The sequence below is a fragment of the Prionailurus viverrinus genome, chromosome F2, assembly GCF_022837055.1.
Source record: "Prionailurus viverrinus isolate Anna chromosome F2, UM_Priviv_1.0, whole genome shotgun sequence".
In the NCBI taxonomy this organism is placed as follows: domain Eukaryota; kingdom Metazoa; phylum Chordata; class Mammalia; order Carnivora; family Felidae; genus Prionailurus; species Prionailurus viverrinus.
The window spans coordinates 80,523,509-80,545,697 of NC_062578.1; the positions used below are offsets into that span (position 1 = coordinate 80,523,509).

The 22,189-nt window shown below is 58.0% G+C and overlaps 1 protein-coding gene across 4 annotated transcripts in view; it reads right to left on the minus strand.

Moving 5' to 3' along the window:
- Positions 1-22,189, minus strand: part of AGO2 (argonaute RISC catalytic component 2) — a 116,581-nt gene that overhangs the window by 12,228 nt on the left and 82,164 nt on the right. For all 4 annotated transcript variants that reach the window (XM_047842384.1, XM_047842385.1, XM_047842386.1 and 1 more), the window contains 12 exons: positions 21,557-21,644; positions 20,755-20,902; positions 19,926-20,045; positions 19,671-19,793; positions 15,983-16,116; positions 14,067-14,251; positions 12,596-12,755; positions 9,066-9,156; positions 6,673-6,867; positions 4,615-4,749; positions 837-938; positions 77-276 (listed from right to left, as the gene is read on the minus strand). In XM_047842384.1, coding sequence (XP_047698340.1) covers positions 77-276; positions 837-938; positions 4,615-4,749; positions 6,673-6,867; positions 9,066-9,156; positions 12,596-12,755; positions 14,067-14,251; positions 15,983-16,116; positions 19,671-19,793; positions 19,926-20,045; positions 20,755-20,902; positions 21,557-21,644 — 1,681 coding nt within the window. The remainder of the gene's footprint in view (positions 1-76; positions 277-836; positions 939-4,614; positions 4,750-6,672; positions 6,868-9,065; positions 9,157-12,595; positions 12,756-14,066; positions 14,252-15,982; positions 16,117-19,670; positions 19,794-19,925; positions 20,046-20,754; positions 20,903-21,556; positions 21,645-22,189) is intronic.

Here is a 22,189-nt window from a genome sequence, read left to right on the forward strand (position 1 = left end):
CCGGGGCCCGGCCGCTTCCCCGTCCGGGAAACGCAGCTGCTGACGCGACCCCGGCCGGCAGAGGCACGCCGCTTACCTGTCATGTTCTTTGTCCACCAGGTGGTACCTGGCGCGGAAGGCCACCAGGTGAGCGTAGTACGCCGGCGCCGGGATGGACACGGAGCGCGTGCAACGCACGTAGGTGTGACACAGCTGGTAGGTGAGGATCTGCAGCTCGTCGGAAGAGAAACGATTGTCGTCCCAAAGCACGTGGTAGTGGGAAGGCCTGCTTGTTCCCTAAAAGCGGACCAGAGGGTCAGGGCGTGAGCACGCGAGCGAGGCATCCAGAACTCACCCACACCGGGGTGCTGCCGACACCCGTCCACGCGACGCCTCACCGAGGACGCGGCGCCGCACGTCTGATGACAAAAACTGCGGGTCCCTGCACTGACAGAGCGTCCCTGTGCGGCCTGCAAACACGCGTGGCGGGGGACAAGGGTGAAGCCCACCACGTGGGAATGAGTTGGCCCGGAGTCGGCCCCAGGCACGCAGGACGCCCCCTCGGGCCTCGCCAGCGCCCCTGGCCTCGCACCCACCTCTCCGCCTGCCTGACCTCACCTCATCTAAAACGGGGACCCTGGCCGCAGCACGCCAGTGGGTCCTTCCTCCCCAGCGCCCCGTGGTCCCGACTCACCTGTTCGCCGGCTAACTGCCCCACCTCCCCGGGGACGGGCTCGGGCCCCAGCCCCGCCTTCCACACCACGTCCCCGGAGCCCACGGGAGCGCTCGGCGTGAGGTCTGTGCTCCTCCGGTGTTTGCTGAACACGCAGACCGTGTCACAGAGACTGTGTCCTCACCTGGATGCCGGCGTGACTACACAGGTAGAAGTCAAACTCGGTCGGGTGGGTGATTTTCGTGTCCACAGTCGTGCCTGCCGGAATGTTTCCACTTTTCCCAACCTTTGGCAACACAGGAACCCGTCAGACACGTCCAGGGGCAACAGAGCAAAGCAAGCCAGCCAGCCTCGCCCACGCTGCCGTCTGGTGCTGGGCCTTCCCGACCACGGGCTGCCCCATTTTGAAGTCTTTAAATTGGCTACGGTATTAAAGTAAAATTTAATAAATCCTAGCCACCAGAAGTAAGGAAGCTCCTGTTCTAGGCAGGCCGGGGCCTTTAGGAGGCCCGGGTGGGAGAGGCAGTGTCTTCCCTTTGCTGAAAAATCTGCGGGGAATGCTAGAAGGCTCTTCGTTATTGTTGAATCTAAAACTGTGCACGATGGACACTGGACGGGTCCTCGTCCACGCACACGTGATATTCAAGGCAGGGGGCGACTGGGTGACTCAGGTCATGATCTTGTGGTTCCTGAGTTGGAGCCCTGCTTGGGATTCTCTCTCTCTCTCTCCCCCTCTGTGAACCCCGCCCCCCTTGTGCACGCGCTCTCTCTCTATGGCGCCCCCCACTGCTTCCCTTCTATGTTGCAGTCTCACTCGGATTTCGACTTTATCACTTTTTTGCTACATATTTAAGTCTCCATCAGCACCACACCGTGTTACTTCACAGGTTTTTAAATTGCATACCTACATCATACATATTCTGCAACTTACTGTTTCTGCCCATTTTTTACCATTTTGAGACGTATTCACGTGATACGCAGAGTTTATTCATATTCGTTACTGCACAGTATGACAGTATATGAACATCAGAGACAGTACTGCGATAAACACTCTTACGCGTGTCTCCTTACACACAGGCAGGTGGGTTTCTCCAGGGCAGACCTTTAGAATTACCCGACTGCACCCAAGTTGGCTATCAGTCTGCACTCCCATCAGAAGCGTGGGGGGTCAGGGGCGCCTGGGTGGCGCAGTCGGTTGAGCGTCCGACTTCAGCCAGGTCACGATCTCGCGGTCCGTGAGTTTGAGCCCCGCGTCGGGCTCTGGGCTGATGGCTCAGAGCCTGGAGCCTGTTTCTGATTCTGTGTCTCCCTCTCTCTCTGCCCCTCCCCTGTTCATGCTCTGTCTCTCTCTGTCCCAAAAATAAATAAACGTTGAAAAAAAAAATTTTTTTAAAAAGAAGCGTGGGGGGTCTAATGATGCGTTTACTTGTATCAAGGACTATGCTAAGTGCTTAGTGTGTGAGCTCCGCTAACCCTCCCGACATCCTGAGGAAGGTGGTACAGGGAGGCTGACGCCTGTGGGCAGTCCAGATGCTGAGGGGCAGACTAGAGCCAGGCTGCCTGGCTCCAGACCCCGTGCTCCTGACCCCGGCACAGCGCTCATACCGTCGCCAACACTTGGTATCATCAGGGTAACTTTATGAGTCCCCCCGACTTTTCCCATTCTCTAAAATATTTTGTGTAAGATTATTCTTTGAAGGTTTGGTAAAATTTGCCTATAAAAAATCTGGATGAACTTCATAAAAGAAACTAAATCGTTTCCGCTTTTTTCCTATTCTCTGCCACACTTTAAAATCATCCAGTCTTGAAGGTTTGGTAAAGCTTGCCTGTAAAACTCTCTGGGCCTGATGCCTTTTGGAAATGATGAGTGGATTATCCCCCTGAGCTGATTTCGGTGATTTATGTAATTGCACAAACAACTGTTTGTATCTATTTCTAGGTTTTCTAAGGTATCTACCAGCGTGACGCTATTACTATCCCATGATGATTTAAGGTAACACACACCCCTTCCTGAGATCATACATAGTTCTCTATTTGCTACTTAAGAGTGTTAGGGTTTCCTCTCTTTGCCTCATTGAGTCTTGCTAGGTTTACCTATCTTCAAAGAAGGTTTGGTTCGTGTTAATCTGCTCTGTCCTCACTTTCTCCTTCATTATCTTCCATTTGGAGGGGGGTGGTGTAGCAACAAGCAGACTTTGAGCCCCCTTGACTCCTCGCAGGAGTCAAGTTTGCAGGCCGAGGAACGAGGGGACCCAAGCACACCGGCTCCTCAGCTTTTCCTTCCTCGCCCAGACAGACATCTCACTTCTGTCCTTCCTGTACCTGCGGGCTTCTTTGATGGTTCTCTCTTATTTTCCAACAAATGTACCTGAGTCTGTACACTGCTATCCAGGCACTGCATGAAGTCTGATGTGAAACGCTCGTCTTTATTCAGTTCTGATTACTTTGTATTTTTATTCTCTTTATGTGTTTAATGCATGTACTACTTAGAAGGCAAGTTAAAATTTCAGGCCTTGCTAAAATGTCTTTTTAGTTCTACTCTTCCTTCAAAATTTAATGTCTGATAAAAAAAAAAAAAAAAATTGTGGTTTGCCCAATACTGAGGTTTGGAAATCTCCCGAGGTTGCCTCTGTGACCCGGTACGAGGCAACTTTCATGAGCCTTCCACGTGAACTCAACTGTCAGTGGCTGGGTTCTAACCAACCGTAAGATCTGGCGTGGTCTCTTCATACTTCCCATTTCTAGCTTTGACTCATTCTGCCTGTTTCAGTTTCTGAGAGCAGGGCGTTAAAATGAACCGCTTTGCTGGTGGATCTGTCCGTTCCTCCTCGGAATTCTGTCGCTGTTTTGCTATGCTGGTTTTTACCCCCCTTTCCATATTTTTTAGGTCACAGCGTTACGTCCAAACTCAGTTGTTCTCTCTTCTGGGTAGTTCATCCCTGTGACTGTGACAGAGTGTCCCTTTCTGTCACTAACGATTTGTCCTCTGTCTTGCAGACAGTCAGCGTCTCTCGGCTGCTGTCCTGGCTTGGTGCTGTGGGGACCGACCAAGTGGACGGCTACAGGCCCTCAGAGTAGAGTCTCTCCCTTCTGGGGTGGGGGTGGGGGGGTCCCTTTTCTCAGGCAGGTACCTGATAATGTGAAGTTGAGGACAGTACGTCTACTTGTAGATTTATTTTTATTTTTTATTAATTTTTTTTTAACGTTTATTTATTTTTGAGACAGAGAGAGACACAGCATGAATGGGGGAGGGGCAGAGAGAGAGGGAGACACAGGATCGGAAGCAGGCTCCAGGCTCCGAGCCATCAGCCCAGAGCCCGAGTGGGGCTCGAATCCGCGGACCGCGAGATCGTGACCTGAGCCGAAGTCGGGCGCTTAACCGACTGAGCCACCCAGGCGCCCCTGTAGATTTATTTTTATTTATCCTGTTGGAAACACGGAAAGTACTTTCAACCTCAGGATTCCCGCCTTTCCTCAACTATGGAGAATTCTGAGCAGTTACATCTACGAATCTTGCTTCTCGCTGACACCCCTTGCTCCGGGACGCCCGGAGACATACCCCTGGACCGGCTCCCCAGAGCCGCCTCCAACCTCCCGTGAGGGTCCCCAGTTTGCCGTGTTCCACCTACTCTGTCCACCGCCGTGGTTACTAACCGGACCTTTTTCAGAGCCAGATCCCTGCTAATTTCTTTACTGGACAAATGCCGTCTCCTGCCCGGACCTGTCCCAGGCCTGTGGGGTTTGCAGGTCCAAACGTCCCTCCCACCAGACTGAGGAGAGCCCTTCGCTGGCGCCTGAGGCTAGGTCCCCACGGAACTCGCCCAGGACGGGGTGTCCCGAGACACCTGGAACAGTGGGGGCGGCACCAGCACCCTGCAGTGCGGCTCAGGCCGAGGGCTGAGCACAGACCCGCGTCCCTCGTGGCCCCGCATCCCAGGCCCTCCCTGTGGCCAGAGCCTCACCCTCTCGTTCTTGTCGGTGCAGAAGAGCCGCGTGTGGTGCCTTTTCTGCACCACTATGAACGTGATCCCTGGCTGGTAGTCCTTTTCCAGCTTAATACACGCCTCGCGAATGGCCAGTAGCTCGTGGTGGAGAACCTGGGGGGGAAGACAACGCACGCCTTACTCCGCTTTCACCGCCTCTTTCTACCTCAAACTACGCCGTTCGGAACACGTGCTGGCCAACGAAGGCTGCGGCTCAGAAACGATACTCCAGCGGCCTGTTAGCAGCTGCGAGCCTCTGCCTCCCCGCAGGTGCTGTTTCGTTTACGTAACTGAGCAAACGAGACCCAGGTCTCGTGCTTCGGTGGTTTAAATGAGAGGATGCGTTACGTTGCTCACACTGTTTTCTGGAATGTTCTCAGTGACTGGCACCCACCATACACGGGAGTAACGAGGCACCGTGGGAGACACACGCGTGAACGAATCCGTCCAAACAACTTGTTTTCTGTGCTGGAGAGGAGGGAGAGAACCTCGCAGAACACAAGGACCTAGGTGCCGGGCCCGAGGTCAAACCTGAGCCCTACCACCAGGCAGCTGTGTGGCTCGGGGAAAGCCACGTACCCTCTCTGATGCCCGTTTGTTTTCACTTTTAAGACGGGAACAGCCTACGTCCCGCAGGCTTGCTGCGAAGACTAAAGTGGCGCACGAGGCGCCTGGGAGCCAGGCCACGAAGAGGAAGACGCTGTTCCCACCGCCCGTCTCAGAGGTAAGCGGGAAGGTGAGAAGTCCTCTCACGGTGGTGAAGGCCGTTCTAGGCACCACACACCTTACGTTTCTAAGCCCTGTCCTAATTACAGGTCACGATGATGTTTCACAAACGCCAGCTGGGGTCACTCCGTAAGACCCCGAGCAAGTTCACAGCGATGAGAACAGAAGGCGCAGACCCCTCCCCGGCAGGGCCGGCTGCGGCAGAGGGTGAGGGGGCTGGGGGCGCAGGAGGGAGGTGAACATCTCCAACCGAGGGAACCCAAGAGGTTCTGCACAGGAGGTGCCCTCAAGGTCGGCTGGCACCCGCTGGCGGGGACGGCACAGGAGCGGCCCCCCACCCCCCTGCACACGCTCCGAGGGGCCCTGGCCTCAAGTGTCGATTCTGTTCTTCCCGCCAACCGTGGGCCTCAGGGGGATGAGCTGCTCCTACTCTGGACCAGGAAGGCCCAGGCCGTCCTGCTCACGCCTAGTCAGGTGCTATCCAGCCTGTTTGTCAAGGCAGCCTGGGGACCTCTGGAACGCTCCGGCGCAGCTCCCGGAATCCCCTCCCCTCTGGGGTCCCTTCTCCCACAGGACCGGACACGGGCCCTGTATCTTCTGCCTTCCCTGCCAACATCTCCCAGGAGGCACGTGTTGGGATAGGGTGGATGCCAAGCTGGAATTAGCTTGGACGGATGTGGAGACACATCCAGGCACCAAGCTCCCGAGCTCTGGGTTCAAGGCCGACCACTGGTCACCTTAAAGGGAGGTAAGGCAGGTGCCCGGGAGCCGAGCACAGTCTCCCCGTACCCGCTCCCTCGCCTCTCCTCCACTACTCCCCGCGTCTGATGGCAGCCAGCCGGGCCCGGGATCCACAGGTCACCCGAGACCCCGCCGTTCCCTCCACGTCCAGATGGTGGCTGTGAACCCTGTGTTTAACCCTCCTTCCAAAGGGGCCCCCGCCCAGCCCCGCTCCAGGGCCCCCTGCAGTCTGCCTTTCACACTGCACACGGTGACCTCCAGACAAAACTGTTGTCTCCAGCTCACAGACTCTCCCCAGCCAAGCCTCTGGAAGGGCCGCGTGCTGACCTAGACCCAAGCTCCCCGCACGGCCCTTGAGGCCTCGAGCCCAAGCCGAGCCCCTCGTCCCTCCAGTCCCGGCTCGGCACCGCTGGCCGGGCATCCACTTCCCTGGCCCGCCTTCCACGCTCTGGCCGGATAGAAACCACATCACCGTTTTCACCAGAGAACCGGACAAGCTATCGTACGGGACAAACGGGTGACCCTAAGGCGTCCTGAGACCACAGAGAGGGAAATCACGAGGCGGCCTACCTGCTGAAACTGCCCCTCCGAGACGCCGTCGCGGTAGAAGATGATGCGGGTCGGCTTGAAGCGCGTGGACTTGTAGAACTGGATGAGGAGCTCGCGGACCATGGTGGCCAGGTCCTGGATGATCTCCTGCCGGTGCTGCTGAACCCGCACGGTGGCACAGTAGCGGTTGGGGTGGGCGTCCATGCTGCCCACGACCTGTCGGGACAGGTGCAGGGAGCGTTGGGGGGACTTCCCGGAAGCCCCCTACTCTTGGTGTGCGCTGGAGGAGGGACTGGGGATGGACAGACTTGCCTATGCCCTCAACTTGACATCACAGTGAAGGGACAGCGGCTGGTCAGTTGTGAACCTGCTGCCTTTATGTTTCTTTTTAGTATGTGGGCAACAGTGTTCGTAAATAGACTGCAAAGAATAAAAACTTGCTTAAAGTGGGGGTGTCTGGGTGGCTCAGTCGGTTAAGGGTCCGACTTCGGCTCAGGTCGTGATCTCATGGTTTGTGGGTTCGAGCCCCACGTTGGGCTCTGTGCTGACAGCTCGGAGCCTGGAGCCTTCTTCGGATTCTGTGTCTCCCTCTCTCTGCCTCTCCCCTGCTTGTACTCTGTCTCTGTCTCTCTCTCTCCTTCTCTCTCTGCCCCTCCCCTGCTCACGCAGTCCCTCTCTCAAAAATAAACATTAAAATTAAAAAAAAAAAAAGTTTGCTGAAAATATATAATAAAAAAATAGGCAATTATTCTGAACCTTTACTCCGCTTGTGATCACATGGGGCTGAATTACATCAGCCCCAAGAAAGCAACTTGTATCAGGTTCCCTAGTTTTTTCAAAGCACACCGCTCACCAGGGGAAGCCATCTGCGTATCAGTGCACATCCCAAGATTCTGAACCCCAGAAACGGCAGGCCATCCGCAAGGCACACTGGCACGTAAGCAGTTGCCTGAAGGTGCCAACCAGGAGGAGCCCGGAGAACAAGGCACACCTCCACCCTGGGGTCTGCTGTGCCCTTTGCTAATCAAACAAGGGCGGGCTGAAAGTTGTCTAACAAGGTCAGAGCTGCAGTCCAGGTAGGAAGAGGAGGTATCTGTGGGAGGAATCAGGTGACCTGATGCTAACCTGATAAAGGAACAGGGCCCCTGAGTAACTTCAGACACACCTGCTGGGGGCCCACAGCAGTCCCCGGGGAAGCCTGCACCTCCCGGGGGTCCTGGCCTTGCTCCCGACTGGGGATCAGCCACCCCTCGGGGTCAGACGTGCCTCGGAGAGAAGCACTGGGCTGCGGGAGGCAGGCCCCGTCCACACGTGTGCCACACGTTAGAGACCCGCATCTGCGGCTGCTGCTGCGAAAGCTGGGACGGGTGACTCCAAGCCCCCCCACGAGGCACCCAAGGGCACTGCTCAGACCTCACCCTGAGCCTCAGGGGGTCTTGAGCTGGGTTTTCTGCAGCTTCTCTCGAGCAACTGAGTTTGGCTTTTCCGGACTGCGTGTTTAAAACGAGAAAACTAATACTGACCCACAAGATTAGGACTCAGTGTAAGTATGCACCCGGCCCAGAAGTCGCTGCAGCGGTCCCCACTGGACGTGCTGGGGACACGAGCCTTGAGCCCCAGGCTTCCTTCCCTCCACTTGGCTGCCCTGGCTGCAGGCCGCCGGGAGATCCCGCCAGACAACTCAGAGGTACCGCCCTGGGCTCTGTGCTCCACAGGCCGAGTCCACGCTACCCTGAGCGTGTGCTTGTCTGGTCCTCTTGAACCAAAGCCATCGTGCTGACCCTCCCGAGATCAGTCAGCCGTGGGCACAGAGCGGGCGCCTCGCGCGGCCCCTGGGGGCTGGACACGGCCAGCTAGCGCGTGGGAAGCTCGGGGGCTCAGGGCCTGTGGAGCGAAGCTCCCCCGACGCCCCGATGGAACTCACAGGAGGAACGAGGGAAGGGCTACGTTGAAGTCCGGACGGTGTAATTACTTCACACTTGGTGTTTCGTAATAAAAACAGAAAATGTTCACAAAGAGGCACAACGTTAAAAAAAAACCCTCGTTGCAGCATCTGGCCCAGTGGGCAGAGAGCCACCGCGGGCCTGAGCCACGGGCGGGACCCGGCAGGACGGGAGCCACCGTGCCCTTGGCCCTTCTGCTGCCAGATCCGTGCCGTCTGGCCCGGGCCTGGGCAGGCGGACTCACTGCTGTCACACCTGGGTAGCCACGTGCCACGTGCCCTCCAAATGCCTGTTTCCCAGGACACTCTGTCTGCAACTGCCCAGGAAAGCACAGTGGTGTTCAGGAAGATGCTCTGGCCACACCCCGCAAGGGGACCGCGTGCCCCCCTCAGGCAGCTCGGCCAAGGCGTGGGTCCCACAGGGGGCAGGACGCCACCAACAGAGGGTCCGGCGGGAGGCGCGGATACTCACGGCGGCGATGGAAGGCTTCTTCCCGTCCCCAGCGGGTGGGTGGGTGACATCGGCCCCCAGAAAGATGACGGGCTGCTGGAACACGGGTGGCCTGCGGAGGGAAGCGGGAGCATCTGAGGCTTGGACCGCTGAGGACACTGGTGCCAGCGTCACTCGCGGGCACAGGCACTGCGGCTGTTTTTAAAAGAGGTCTTATCTTTTAACGGTCCGTACCAAAGACCTCACTCATAAAGTGACACGGGGTCTGAGAGCTGTTTCCGAATAACCCAGGGTGGGACCCGGGGGGATGGGAGGGGGTGTGGGGGAGTGTGGACTAACAGCGCTGGTCCGGGGCCAGGGTGGGGGAGGGGAGGGGAGGGGAGGGGAGCGGAGACGAAGGGCACTCGGGTGGACAGCTAGTGAGGCCGGGGTCGGGGTGGGGGGGGTGTGTGGAGGGGTGTGGTCTGCATCTGTAAACACCTGACCGTCTCCACAGTGATCCAACGTACTGAAATGATACTAAAATCACGTCTAGAAGACAGTAATGCCACATGCCAGACTGCGCGTGTATATCAAAACCGCCCCAGGTGAGTAGCACACCAACAGCTTCCCCGCCTCTTTCCAACGCTGTGTTCTAGCACCTTCCTGAAAAGGCCGTGTGCACGGCACCTGGGAGCGTGGGGTCACTCGCTAGCTTTGCGTTCTGAAGTTCACTCTCTCTAGGGCTTACTTTTCTCTTCTGGAAAATGGACACAACATGAATACTTCCCTCCCATGGTTGTTGATGTCAGTGTGTTCAGCGGGCCGGGTCTGGCCCGCCACGCTCACTAGGAGCTGCTGACATTAGTGTCCTTCCCGCCCAGTGACCAGAAGCACCGTGTCATGGGGAGATGACCCCTGCGGGGCTCCCGTGGGACAGAGCTCTGCCGCCCAGAGCCGAGAGGTGGGGGAAAGGGCTTCGAGTGTGTATGCCATGTGAGTTTCCACACAACGTGGACAAGGTTTCCCCCTGCGTGCTTGCAAGCACACCAAGGGGGGTTCTTCCCCCTGGGGTCCCCGGGACATCGAAGCAGGGCACAGGCAGGCACTGTGACGTCACATGGAAGGGCCGGGCTCGGGGAAGATACTGCCCGTGGCCTGGCTGACCGGCCTGCCTCCGGGCCCTGACCTCGACCGCGGCCCCCCAACCCCTCTCCGTGAGCCTCTGGGGCCCGGCCCCCGCCTCGCTCTCCCCAGCACAAAGACACCAGGCACAGACGAGGCGCTGCAGCCCTCCTCCCGGCTCCACAGCTGTAAGGACTCACCTTCAACAAGGAAGACCACACCTGCCCATGAACTCCACTCCCAGGCTCCCTCCGCTCCCTAGCCTGCCAGCTTGCTGCGTAGCCAAGCTCCTGATTAGACGGACCCATTCACCACCTCCCAACCAGCTGCAAGGCTTCCTGCTGCCTTGGCAACAAGAAAGTCTTCCTCAGGTCCCCGCCCCCACACGGCAGAGCCTGACACCTCATCACAGGAGGCTCCTTGGTGGCACCACGTGACAAATGACACAGGAAGCGTTGCCCTAGCTTTCCGGGACCCGCCTGGCTCTCCTTTTGGTGGTGGTGGTGGCGGCGGGGGGGGGGGGGGGGGGGGGTGTGTTCTACTGCTGGCTCCCTGTCTCCACAACCTTTTAACCCTCAACTCTCCAGGGTGGTAGGCTTGGCATCCAACCTGTCTACACCCTGCCCTGGGGGATCTGGGATCTCACCAGCCTTGTGGCTTTAACACCGCCTCTCTGCTGGGTTCCCCTAAACACACATCCCCGAGTCCAGATCCCTGTTTCCGCCCCCCCACCCCCACCACCCTGAGCCCCGCTCCGGCACACCTTTCCCGTCTCGCTCACAGCAGCGCCATCTTCCAAACACACGGTCTCTGGGCACCCCCCTCCCCCACACTGCCAGCACCCCTCCAGAGACAGTGCAGGTGCCACCTGGTCCCATTCCGCCCAGAGCTGGAGCAGCCTTCTAGAACGGGACCCTCCAGGGGCTGCGTCTTGCCCGGGGCGGGGGGAGGGGCGCCTTGGGCCCCCTGGTCCTTTGCTACCATCGGCTCAGTGCCGCCTTCTCCAGCAGACTGGCCACAGAAACCCAGCTCCTCATCCTCCTGGCCCCGTCCCTCCCATGATGTCACTGGTGCTCCCGTCAAGTCCCTCGTGCTGGGTCCTCCCACGAGAAGGCTGGGACTCTCCCTCCTGTACTCACTGCTGTGGCCGGAGCTCAATCGACAGAACCTGTTCACTGAGCGAACGGGGCGCTGGGCTCACCACCTGCTCTTGAGAGGCCCTCACTCCTTCCCACAACCTGAGTGGATCGACCTCACCTCGCTGAGCCAGTCTCCCGAGTTCAAGTCTGGGAGGCTCTAACTTCAGGTTCTTTCCGCTTTCCCACACGGCGGCAAGGCAACCTACTAAAAAGCCGCTTAACAACGTAGCTCAGTCTTCTTGGGGTGTGGTCCCCGGACCACAGAGCATCACTTGTGGGCTTGCTAGGAGTGTCAGCACTTGGGTCCCGATCCAGAGGTGCTGGTCAGAACCTCCGCGGTTTAACAAGGCCCGAAGGTAGTTCAGAAACTCGCCCAGGTGGGCCGTCACGGGCAGGCCGAGGCCAGGCTGGGGGGGGCTCCGCACACAGCTGGTGCCTCCTAGCGTCTCTCCCCCAGACACACGGAAGTGGCGATGGCCGCTGCTGTCCTCACGAGAGCACTTCTACCCGAGGGCAGTGCGATTCCCTGGAGGGTGTGTCTAGTAACCTGCTTTCACCCACGCTTCTCGTTCAGATGCTAACCCGACTGCCAAGATTCTTCAGGGACGAGACCCCCTCGGTAACGTCCGTCATCACGGAAACCCCTCTCTGCCGCGGCAGAGGCTGGTCAACCCTCAGGAGGGACAAAAGCTGACCCTGGCCCTCTCCTCGAGCGCCCAGGGCCCCGTGCCAGGCCAGGGGGTACCGGGGGGGGGGGGCCCACAGCCCCACCCCACCCCACCCCACCCCTCCCCTGCCAGGCCCCGACCCCGACCCTGACCCCGGCCTGGGATCTGCCAACAGTGTGCTCTTCTGTGGAGCTGTTCCATCCCAACGGCTGCGTTGCCAGCACTGACCGCATCAGGTGGCCTCCGTCCCCTGCCTGGCTCGGGAGACGCAAGGGCGGCTCCCGCCTACACGGCAGCAGCTACGGCTCCCTGCTCCAGAGGCGTGCTTCAGCTCGGGAGGCTGGCGTCCCAGCCGTTCAGGCTGAGCTCTGGCTCCGCCCTGCCAACTCCCTTCACGGCACAGCCGGCGCACCCCACGTTTGAGCACCCCCGGGCCCTTCTCTGCCCTCCCCTCACTCAGGGAACCTGGCCAAGGCAGCCGAAACTGCGCCTTGCTTCCTGGCGTGTCACATCGCGTCCAGGACGGCGGCCAGCACACGCGCTCACACGTGGCCTGACCTGTGTGCGCTTCCCCACCCCGCCAGGAATCAGGCCGACTCGGCCACATGTGGTGGGTGCGGTGGGGCGGGGGCATCCCTACCTCCCCTGGGGCAGCAGGATGTTGTTCACGCCTCCCAGCTTGACGTTGATCTTCAAGCAGAGGTTGGACAGGGTCTGGGGCGTGGTCCTCTGCACGTTCTTCATCTGCACACACTGCGTGGCCATCCCCAGCACCGTGTCTCCCACGCGCTTGACCTCGGCTGTGGAGCACCAAAGACACGCTCACTGGCAGCTCTGGCCGCACCTCTTCCTTAGCGTGCGCTCCCCCCCCCGCCCCCCAACGCCACAGGGGCCCAGATGCGCGACCCCAGCGGCCACGTCCGGGTGTGTGGCCCAACCCCATCTGTGGCTGTGGCTGCGCCCACGGAAGCGGGGGACTGGCCGCCGGCACAGGGAAGTCAGGCCCCGGGGCTGGAGTTCTGGCTCCGGCACGGCCCAGGCCAGGGTCACCTCGGTCAGGGAGGCCAGGGAGTAGGACAAGTCTCACGGCAGGAAGGAAGTCCATTTCAGCGGCTTCCAGGGCTGCGGGGCGTTTTGGGCACAGCCAGGCCGGAGGGGAGGACGGCACGGCACGCCCACCCCTGTCATGGTGCTCAGGGTGGTTCGAATAAAGACACAGGCATCCCTGAAATCTGCAGCAAATGCAAGCCTGACGTCAAACAGCTATCTAGGCCCACGGCCCTGGGTTCTGGATTCCTTCATGAAGCAACTGTCAGCTACTCCCTGGGCAGCCCTGTGGAAACAGGTGACTTCTGGATGGAAACACTGACGGCGTTCTCTTTGCTCTTTGCGTACGTAGCTCAGAGGGAAGGGAGAGACGTGGCTTTTATGCATCTGATTCTGTCACCGTCTAACTGGGAATGCAGCTGGCGAGCCTCACCGCACCCCACACACCCCCAGGTTCTCGTTCCAACACCTCCTCCACTGGGCGCCTCTGGGCTCCCACGGGGCTTTCTTTTTCTTTCTTTCTTTCTTTCTTTCTTTTTTAGCAACCCCCCTATCGCCTGCCCTGGAGTCAGCAGTCTATATCCGCCACTGCCCTGGGGCTGCCTGATGGGGGGCTGGGTCTCATCTCTCTGAACTCTCTGGGCCTGGGGCATCGTCAGAGGTACTTGGGGAGCGTCAGCTGAATGGACGTGCAACTGCCCTTGTGGCACGAAGGACCCTGATGAGCTTCCAGAGAGCTCTCAGGTGGGCCCACAAACGTCACATGGAGGACGACGGACGGTGGCCCCGGCCATCACTGTGTGTGCACTGAATGGACCTTCCTCCGTCCAGCCACCGTCACGTCGGATGGGGACGCGATGACGCAGCGTGTGCTGGCCTCTGGGAACTGCGGCCTCAGACGAGACCCGCGCAGGCGGCAGCCGTCGGAGACCCCCTCGTCTTTCCTAGCTTACAGATGAGCCAGAAACGAGCGCTCCCCGGCGTGGCAAAAGCACATAGGGCTCTGGCTGCACCCAACACCCACGGAGGTCACGAGCAAAGCCAGCCAAACCGCCAAGGCCTACCGTAAACGGGGGTTTTGCCAGGCAGGATGACCACCACCAGCTGAAGGCCAGCGTACGTGTTCTTCAGGTGCCTGAACATGGGCTCCACGCTATCCGCCCCCTGGGCGTACTTGCAGAAGCACGGCTGGCCCTGGATCGGCATCCCAGCGTCCCTCGAGATCTTTCTGAGCTGCTCTGTGAAGGATCTGAAGGAGAAGCGTCGTTAGACTTGACCGCACAGGAGCGCCAAAGAATCCAGACCAGCCAGAGGCCCCAAGTAAAGGGCACGGCTTTAACAGACAACCCCACACCATTTTCACCGACATCAGCATCTTGGTTCAAGACCCGGACACAGCCGACAACGTGCTAACTCTTGGAAAACGGATGTGCTGAGTACACACGGGGGTATGGTGGGTACACACGGGGGGTGTGCCGAGTACTCGCGTAGGGTATGGTGGATACACACACGAGGTATGGTAAGTACACGTGTGGGGTGTGCTGAGTATACACGTGGGGTACGGAAAAGTCTCCTGTGGCTATTTGCCTTGATAACACAGAAGATTTCCAACCGCAAGGGCCCATGTGCCTCACCCTGTGACACCCCCAGGGAGCGGTGACAGTGCTGTCCTTTTAGAGCAATGCACGGAGCAGCTGCCGCCACTCGGCAGGCCCGGCCAGCTCCCAGGTTCTGGCACAGAACACAGGACTCCGTGGATGGCCAACAATGTCAGAGAGAGAACTGCGAATGGCCCGTCCCCCGGGACTTCCCCCGCTATTCTTGTGTGTACAACTTCACTGGGGTGACACAGTTGTGGGAGGGAACAAAACAGACCACAGCTAGAGTGGCACCAGCAGCGACTGCCAACAGGCCGGGTGAAGCCTGGTGGGGGCATGGGGGGGGCACAGACAGATCAGCAGCTGCTATTTTAAACTTAGGAATAAAAATAACGTCGCCTTCTCCAGTAACGGTAAGGACACTGTGATCCAATGGGGCCAGGGCTCAACCTCCCGTACGTGAGTGCAGTTCTGTGTCCGCATTTACATCTACAGGTGGATTCCCTGCGGGGCCATCCGGCTCCAGGCAACGTGCAACGAAGGAGCCAAGGTCAGGGTGCGGGGAAGAGAGGCACCCGGTGTTCTGGTCCTAACCTACTCTGTTTCTTAGCTAAGCTGCTCTGTGCTTCCAGCGAATTCTGCTGGCGGCGTGGAAGACGCCTCCGACACACAGCCTGTCTCCTTGACGTCAGCTCTCGAGAACTTTCTGAGCCGTAGCTTTTCAGAACCACCCTTGGCTACCTTCTCAGGCTTTGAGTTTCCTCCTGCTTCCACCCAAGACAGGCGGAAAGCAAAGGCTTTCTCTTCCCTGTTAGGTTTGTTTGGCGCAAAAGCACGAGTAACAAAGCTCTATGGGTTTTGTTTTTATTTTTTAATTATTAAGCAGGCTTCACGCCCGGTGCAGAGCCCGGTGCGGGGCTCGAATTCACGGCCCTGAGATTAAGACCTAAGGTGGGAACAAGAGACCCCGGAGCCCCAAAGCTGCGTGGTATTGGTGCTAACTCTCTAAGGGTCCACAGCCTGGGCCGGGCCGGGGCGGGGGGGGGATACAGAAATATGAAGCTGAAGGGCTTTTTTAAGGGAACTTGAGTTCACTGAATATAATTTTCTCTTTTGCATCTGATTTTCAAACTTCTTGTTCACTTTCGGTTTTATTTCTTATATAACCTGCACGGCTTCTCCACGCTCTCTCGGCTAGTGAGTCTGAGAAGTGAAAGTGGCCTCGAGGCGGCTCACGTTTCCTGGCCAGGCCCCCATCCCGGGCACACGTCCGCTGGCCTGGAAAGGTCACCGACTCCTGCCACGGCCACCGAGCCGCCCCGGCCCCGCCCCGCCCCGCCCCACCCCGCCCCCGGCCCCGCGTGTCTCCCCAGCAGCCTTACTTCAGGTGGACCTCCGTGCACTGGCGCTGGGGGGCGAAGCACGCGATGGCCCACACCTTGATCTCAATGCCCGTGTGAAACTGCTTGTTCCTCATGTCCCAGACGCCCTGGACAGGGGTGGCGATCGCTTTATTCTGCAAACGGCAAGACGTTCAGAGTGAGGGAAAATGGGAAACGAGACCTCCTGACCTCGGGCGGTGTTACTCTCCCTACCTCTGCCGATCCCCTGACCAGGTGCTCCTGAGGCTGAGAACTGAGCCTCTGTGTGGTGCCCCACCCCTGACCTGCCCAGCGCCGCAAGCGGGCCAGAGGTATCTGCAGGATGGATGGACGGACGGACGGACGGGCTGACGGACGAAGAGGTGGATGGGAGATGAGGGATGGGAGGAGGGAGGGATGGGAAGACGGAGAATGGACGGAGGGGTGGGTGCGGGGACAGAGGAGGAAGGACGGCTGGACGGCTGGACGGCTGGATGGGTAAACAGAGAACGGAAGGATGCACGGAGGGATGAGTGGATGCAGACCAAGGACTGCAGAGAGGCCCAGAGCTGCCGCCAACCTCAAGGGTAGCCTGGAAGAACGGAAGTGCCCTGTGATGCCACAGGAAGGCTTCCTGGTTCAGAACATGCTCTCCTTCGTTCTATCTCCCCTGTGATCACGGAGGCAGCCGGGGAAGGGGAGGCCCCGGGCCGGGGAGCAGAGCGGCCAGCGAGGACCCCTCCACTCCACTCCACGTGCCACTGCCTGCGGCCGTCCCAGGAACGGAAGCTACCCCCACTTGTGAAGAAAGAGCAAGCGGCGTGTCCACCTGGTTTTGTCATCTCTCAACCAGAAAGGACCAGGCCTCAGCGTCGCCCCCCGAGCAATCTCTGAGTTCCCTGAAGTGACTCTGGAGGACAAGGACAGCGGGGAACGGCCACGGGGAGGAGGACGGGGCTGTTCAGGCCCGCGGGCACCACCAACGGGCAGGGCCGCATCTGGGTCCCTGTCATTCAGTTGCAGGGGCGGTTTTAACAGAAAACATTTTTAATTTACGAAAGTAACACCGGCCTATTGCACAAGTCAAACACTACGGAAAGAAACGCTTTTCTTTCCTGTATTTTGGTAACGACTGCCGTGGCCCCACTGGCTCCGTCTGTAAGAGATGGGCTCCACCAGTGTGGCGCTCCAGGCTTAGCAAACACACACCCACTCAGCAGACGTGGGCTCGGACGACACCCGCGTTTCTCAACCTCAGCACTGCCGACACCTGGACGACACTACGCACCGTAGGATGTCAGAAGTCTTTGTCACCAGATGCCAGCCTCCAGACACTGCCAAATGTCCCTTGGGGGGCATTTAATGTTTCGCTCTGACAATGGACAACAAGTCGGATAGGCGATGGGGAGCCCAACTCTTAACCTCGGCTCGGGTCACGATCTCACAGTTCGTGAGATCGAGCCCTGCACTGGGCTCTGTGCTGGCAGCACAGAGCCTGCTTGGGATTCTCTCCTCTCTCCCTCTCCCTGCCCCTCTCCTGCTTGCATGCGCTCTCTCAAAACAAATTAATAAACATTAAAAAGAAAAATTTTTTTTTAAAAGAAGCATTATAAACTTTCAATCCCTACCATCCTCGTGTTTTTGCGAGATAAGATTACAAGAACAAATTAATTTTCCGGACCATTCCTGTATTTACTAAGAGACAGAATGCTGAAACAGACGCGGGCTCGGGCAGTGAAAAAAACCTCCAGATTTGTGATCTTGGTTTTACCGTGTAATGAGGGCCTTTCTAGGCACCTACCTGTGAAACACAACGAAACGCTCTTCCTCCTACGGTTGTGACAAGGGTTCAAAAAGGTGCTACGCTTGCACTGTGTCTGGACATAGGTTCACAAGTGGGCCTTGCTGAGAAAACCTCTTTCAGAGGATGGGGACCAGGACGGGGACCCCCACACAGAAGGAACACCATGCGGTAAGACTCAGAAAGAACACGCCATGCCTCACGCATGCGTGGGAGCATCTCCAAGACCTCTCCGGCCTCTAAGAGAAGGCTTTAAGTAAAAAGAAGTGATTTTAATGCATCACTATTTGCACTGGAAGGGGTGGAAAAAAAAATTGTGACTAACTCCTGGGCAGTTTTATAAAGGGCAGAGAGACACCAGTCACTTCCTGGGGAAGCAACCAGGACAGAGGGAAAGAGATTTCTTCCTGGAATTCTTTGTTTTGTTTTGTTTTTTAAGTAGGCTCCATGCTCAACGTGAGGTTCAAAGTCACGACCCTGGGATTAAGAGTCGTGTGCTCTTCTGACTGAGCCGGCCAGACACCCCCTTCCTGTGTAGTTCTGTGCACTTTTTTTTAAAATTTTTTAAAATGTTTATTTTTAACAGAGAGAGAGAGAGACAGACTGAGAGTGAGGAAGGGGCAGAGAGAGAGAGACAGACTGAGAGTGAGGAAGGGGCAGACAGAGAGGGAGACACAGAATCCGAAGCAGGTTCCAAACAGCTCTGAGCTGTCAGCACAGAGCCTGACATGGGGCTCAAACTCATGAACCGTGAGATCATGACCCCAGCCGAAGTCGGACGCTTAACCGACTGAGCCACTCAGGCACCCCTGTGTACCTTTTGAACTTTGGAACACTTCATTTTATCTTATTTATTTTATTTTTTAATGTTTTTTATTTATATTTGAGACACAGAGAGACCAAGCATGAGCTGGGGAGGGCCAGAGAGATGGAAACAGAATATGAAGCAGGCTCCAGGCTCTGAGCTGTCAGTACAGAACCTGACACGGGGCTCGAACTCATCAACAGTGAGATCATGACCGGAGCTAAAGTCGGATGCTTAACTGACTGAGCCACCCATGTTCCCCATATTTTGTTTTACTTATTTTTTGAAAGAGGGAGAGAATCCCAAGCGCTGTCAGCACAGAGCCCGACTCAGGGCTCGATCCCACAACCCTGGGATCAAGACCTGGGCAGAAATCAAGAGTTGGACGCTCAGCTGGCTGAGCTGCCCAGGCGCCTCTGAACTTTGGAACACTTGAAAAAGCAGAGCCTACGTTTTACAAGAAAGGGAAAAACCCTACAAACAAAACTAGGCCTTGCCACTGGTCTGGAGGATTAGCGTAAAAGGTAGAGTCAGCTAGAATGCTTCCGTGAGAGCCCGTGGCCCGTGAGGCTAAGGCCTCAGGCCCCAAGGAGGTGACGACGACCCCTCTCGTGAACTCTGTCAGGACTCCATGGACAGGACACCCTACTGTGCACTGATAAAAGCCAGGCATTTCATGGGCAACAACACACGAGCAAAAACGTGAGTGACTGGTGGCTCTGTTTGCCAACAAATACCTCTGAAACAGAAGTTAAAAACCCAGAAGAGCAGTATAAGCTTCTGGAAAATAATTCGTTGCTGGCAGAGTACCCATCACGCAAAGAATAACGCTTCTCAGATGCTGATGGGCTAATAAAAACTACCTGTTGGAAAGATAAAGGGTAATTCTGAAAAACTTCCAATACGACCAAGACAACTCGGTCCTTCCTGAGGCTCCCTAACGTGGGCCAGCTTCACCCAGTGTGGGAAGAATCCCTTACCTGGACCACGGTCTACGCCTCTGGTGATGGGTCCGGCCTCAGTGGGCTCAAAAGCTGCTGTTCACCACCGAGCGACAGGCACCCATCGGCGCCCCCCCTGCCCCACCCCGGCCACGCACGTACCCTGCCCCCGTAGAGGATGGAGGGCGGCTGGAGGACCCGTCCGGTCACATCTGTCATCTCGTCTTTGACCATGATTCCAAATTCACGAACATACGGATCTGTATTAAAACTTGCGCTTCGCATCTTGAAAAGGAAAAAAGAGAGAAGCCGTGTCCGTCTGAAGAAGCATCGGGGGCTCCCCTGCCCTGGGCGCCACAGACCGCGTTCCCCTGGGCGTCCCCACCCCAGGGCTGGCCCCGGGAGCCAGGCGCTCACCAGCTTGCTAATTTCTTCTTGTCGATCGGGCGCCGACCTGGCAGTTGCTCTGATCATGGTTGAGGTCTGATTGTCGGTCAGCTTTTTGATACATCTCTGTCCTGCTACTATGTTACAGACCTACAGAGGAGAGACCCGGGGCGTCAGCACCAGCGCAGGAGGGCGGGGCGGGGGTCTGAGGCTGAGCACGGGGCTGGTGGCCCGGCTCTGCCTGTCCTACACGTGTCCTTTCTCCACCACGGTGTCCGTTCCCGGAACCCAGCAGGAACAGCACACGTGCAGGGGCCGCTCGGGGGCCCTGTGGCAGGCACCAGAAATCCTCCTCGGTGAGCCCAGCCTGGCACCAACAGGAGGTGGGACCCTCCCCAGGTGGCAGCTTGAAGCTGCCTGCTGACGGGAACGAGGCTGGCCTTCTGGACCGGGGTGCGGGAAAACCAGCCGGGTGCTTGAGTAACGGGACAAGGACAGAGAATTTAAGGCACTGACAGGAAAGAGTTAAAATCGGGGCCTCAGTTTTAGCATTTAATCTTTCCAGGATCTTCCCAGCAGGAAGTGAATCTTAGATGAGAAGTGAAGAAACTAGCTTTTCTGAACATCTTCTACCCTGTGGGACGGACCTGCTAGGTACATGGGGCTCGTCCTCGATGGACGATGAACCGGGGAGAGTCCCCACACCCCATTTCGTTCACGGGGAAACAGATGTGACGGGCGTGTCGCCATCACCAGCCCGGGGCTGTAGGCAGGCAGGACCAGAGGCGGGGCCCTCCCGCTGGTGTCTGTCTAGGCTGCACTTCGCCGGCCCGGGAGCCGCAGCAGAAACCAGACTTGCCTCGAGGGGAAGGTAGGTGTGTTTCTGCTCCTGTCCGACTTGTAAACATGGCAGGTGGGGGTAGCGCAGAACCAGCTTGTGCCTGTCCTTGAAGTACTGGGCCACCGTGCACTCCACCGTCTGCCCGCTCTCCTGCTGAAGCGGGAATCTAGGAGGACAAAGAAGGGGTCAGGCCGGAGCCCTGCACGTGGCCATGCCCACGCAGGGCTGCTTGCTGCGGGCTGAAGGAGGCGTAGGGTGAGACGTGTGGGGCACCCGATCAGGGACCTTCAAGGGCTCAAACCCAAGCCATGCCCTCTGGGTAAGCAGTTCCTAAACTTCCCTGCCCTCTCTGGAGTTGGGAATCACAGACCACAGATGTCTACACTACATGCAAGCAATTCGGGACAAACTCGGGACGGACAAATGAGGACAAATCCAGAAAGGTCTGTGCGCGTTCCGGCCAAGGCTGGGCCAGGGCACAGGGGCAGGAGACGGCCGCCCCTGCGATCCGGGGCAGGGCCTCCGGACCCCCGACCCCTCCCGGCACCGGCTCAGCACTGACGACCGGAAAACAAACAAAAACGGCCCTCTCTCGCCTGAACATTCCAGAAGAAAAGTCGACAGGGAGCCGCCAACCTGTCCCCACCCTGTGCAAGAGCTATTCCTTTATTTTATTTCATTTGGCGAAGTTTTTGGCCCCACTGAGCCAAAGACACAGGGCTAGAATTTTTAGCTAGAATGAGATAACCCTTTCCGGAAGGGTCGCCGCAGTGACGGGGAGAGCCACAGCCGGTGTGGGCGGGACAGCGAGGCCACTTACGTTTGGTGGCTGGCGGGCCGCCGGGTCACGTTGCAGACACGGTACTTCCTCTTCATCTGCCCACAGTGCGTGATCTCCACCTTCAGACCTGACAACAGAGCAGCCGAGCTTCAGGGTCAAGACCCGCCCTGGGGGCCTGGGGCTCGGGCCCCCGCTTCCCGAGCGCCACCTGGCGCAGAGGCTGCCCTCACCCTGAGAGGGAGGGGGACTGTCAGGCTGGGCCCATCTCAGCCACAGGGATGCCTTCGGCCCCAGAAATGCCAAGGCCAGAGGCTGGACACTGTTCTTAAAGAAGAAAGAGACGATGTTGGCTCAGTTGAGACTCCGCACTTCCTCTAGGATTATTTTTAGCAACGGGTATGTGCGACAGCCTTTAGAAAGCCATCGGGAAAGGACAGGTGCCCAGGGGGCTGTGGGGGGGGATGGCCTGTGTGTGTGTGGGGGGGGGTGGGTGACAGGTGCCAGCCAGCTTTCTGAGGCTGGGCCCAAGCCAGGTCACCGCACTCGGGCTGTGTCTTCCGGAGTGGAACCCTGACTCAGTGGGTGCAGATGCCACCATTGTGAGGGCCACGTGACCAGGCACGAGAGCATGCGCCCCACCCCAGAACAGCAAGAGACACTGACTATAACCAC